The 2785-nt window shown below is 35.1% G+C and overlaps 1 protein-coding gene across 1 annotated transcript; it reads left to right on the top strand.

The window, feature by feature from the left end:
* The first annotated feature begins 1465 nt into the window (after window positions 1-1465).
* Window positions 1466-2470, top strand: LOC108383215 (protein tilB-like). The gene is made up of 2 exons (XM_017639593.1): window positions 1466-1555; window positions 1620-2470. The coding sequence occupies exons 1-2, from the start codon at window positions 1546-1548 to the stop codon at window positions 2468-2470; spliced, it is 861 nt and encodes a 286-aa protein (XP_017495082.1). The 5' UTR covers window positions 1466-1545.
* The last annotated feature ends 315 nt before the right edge of the window (window positions 2471-2785 follow it).

Consider the following 2785-nt stretch of genomic DNA (forward strand, 5'->3'; position numbering starts at 1 on the left):
TTTCCTTATTATTTTTCATATCTGTATAAACAAGTTTACATATTAAAGCACTGCAAATATACCAGCAGAAATACTCTTCACATGTGTACATGAGTAAATGGAACATATGTTTTAGAGTACCTAAAAAGATAGGAACAAAAAAAGAGAACATCATAAATTTGAGGTACCGATCAATGTTACTCAACAGAGCTCTGCTACATAAAACACTGTTCCGCTTTTCCATAGTACTTGAGTATGTTGATTGCATTCAGTAGTATTTGAAAACTTCATAGGAAGTATAAGAATACTTATGAAGTTTTTTCTTTTAAATGTTAGCATTTAACATAATGTTAAGAAAATACATACATTTTATTTTTATTCCAGTATATACTTAAAATATTGTTTTACATTTCTGGCCGGACGCTTCAATGTTTGCAAAAAAGTTCGAATCTTTCATACATATACAATGATTTATGTACATATGTACATATTATGTAAATTTTTTTTTAATATCGAAAAATGTCTGCCTATTTTCCCGCGACCTTTCTTTATGGCCAGTTTTTATTTTCAAATTGATATTTTCCCAATACCAGGCGCTCATAAATGTGAAGTAACAAGTTTTCTATTTCTAAGCAGAAAATTGTTTGTATAAATTTTTAAATTTCCAAAATTCTACTTTGTGAATTTCCAAAGGCTTCTACAAACGAATTAAAATCTTCTACAGACAAATGTATGCGTATGGAAAGCTTGCTACTTCATATGTATGTGCGCCTGGTTTGGGAAATGAAACTATCGTATTGTACAAATAAAAATTGGTTCTTTGTATAAAATGAGTCCACTTTCTTTATAAAAAATATGCTGTTGGCTAAATATTCGGAGTACCCTACGTTGTTTCTCCATGTTTGCTATTTAACATAAGAGTCAGCTCTAACATTAACATTATGTAGCATTAAACGACAACTTCCAAAAGTACTCAAAAAATACTTGTGAAGGAACATCTTTTTTGTGGAACTTTAACAGCATGGTACTGCTGATTTATGTTCCTCTTTTTTTCGGAACATAGTTTGTTTGAGTACTTTTTTTTATGTATACATCGCTCAATATCTTCACTTCTCTTCCTTCCATGCCCTCTTTGTTAGATTATGAGTAGTATACATATTTGAAAAAAACTTCACTGTGAAGCAAACTGAATTCCGATGCAGACCTTTATTACATATAAATTTCTAGTCGTTATTGTTTTTATACTGGCACAAAGTGCTGGCTCATAACTTGAATAATATATGACTCCTAAAAGATTCATATAAGGGTAAACAAATTTTTGTTTTTGAAACTCATATTTCTTACATACCTAGGACTCCTTTCTGACTCATATATTCTGAGCGCTCAGAATATGTTTGCTCAGAATATGTATGAGACTCAACAAAATGAATAAATAATTTGTTTGGTTGCCACGGAAACACATTCATATGTATGTTTCTTTGATGTTTTTTCTTTGAAGTGCATCTTTTATTAAACAATAAATATTTTTCATAAATATACATCACAATTCAGGAAGATCTTCAAGCCATGGTGAAGAGTAAGTGTAAAAAAAATCCCCTATTCAATCGCACTAAACACTTTATGCGTTTCAAAATAAACAGTTACTGAGGCATTGGTGCGCAAGAAATCCGAGCATAATGAGTGTCTCATCAGTACGTTGGAAGAACTCTCCTTGCATCAAGAGGACATAGAACGAATCGAACATCTGCAAAACTGGTGTCGGGATTTGAAAATTTTGCTGCTACAATCAAATCTCATTTCCAAAATAGAGAATTTGCACAAATTGAAAAAATTGGAATATTTGAACTTGGCCATTAATAATATCGAGCGTGTGGAAAATCTGGAGCAGCTCGAGTCGCTAACCAAATTAGACTTAACTTTAAATTTCATTGGCGAATTAACTTCCATCGAATGCTTGAAAGGAAATTATAATCTACGCGAATTAATACTCATTGGAAATCCCTGCTGTGATTACCCGCACTACAGAGATTATGTAACGGGTACGCTGCCACAGCTGAATAGCCTGGATTGTGAAGAAATCAAAATGTCACAAAAGTTACAGGCGCAAAAGACATTGAGTAGCCATCGTGCTGTTATTGTACAAAAACAAGCAAACTATTTCATTGAGCGAGATGAGCAAAAGCTGCGAGTGGCACATAAAAAGACAGAACTGGAAGCTGAAATGGCGGAAGTCGATGATGAAGATAGTCGCATCAAGATGTTCTGGGATGCTAAAAGTGAGCATTGTCCCGAGACACGCACGGATATAGCAAAGTATCACAAGCTCGGCAGGGAGAAGAGGAACACCGAGCAGCATGATAAGAAAATGCATAGAACGCCAGCACTATTTGCACCATGCGGACGACCGTATAATTTGAATCAAGCGAAATTACCATTCCATTTGAGCGACGAGTACAATGAATACATGTTGCAGCTGGGTATATACAAGTAAGTGTGCTTGGTTTATTCTGATTAGTCGTTTAGTCTCGCTCAGCGTAGATGATGGTAGGCAGGGTAATGCGAGTGCAACAATATCAGGGTCATTGTCTGGGGCGGAATGATTCCAACTCAGGACAAAAGACCTAGACAATAGGGTTTCACCTAGACAATAGGGTTTGGGGGATTTGACACTTCGGATATGAGTTGATCATAAATCAAATGCCATTAAGTAGGACGACAGACTATATGGTATGCAACTTCGATTTCAGCTGTAACATGCAGGTGTTATTCCCATCCGGAAGGGACGGATCCAAGATGGATTGCGGTG

This window comes from Rhagoletis zephyria, unplaced genomic scaffold (genome assembly GCF_001687245.7).
Source record: "Rhagoletis zephyria isolate East Lansing unplaced genomic scaffold, Rhagoletis_zephyria_1.1 Rzeph_scaffold_31535, whole genome shotgun sequence".
In the NCBI taxonomy this organism is placed as follows: domain Eukaryota; kingdom Metazoa; phylum Arthropoda; class Insecta; order Diptera; family Tephritidae; genus Rhagoletis; species Rhagoletis zephyria.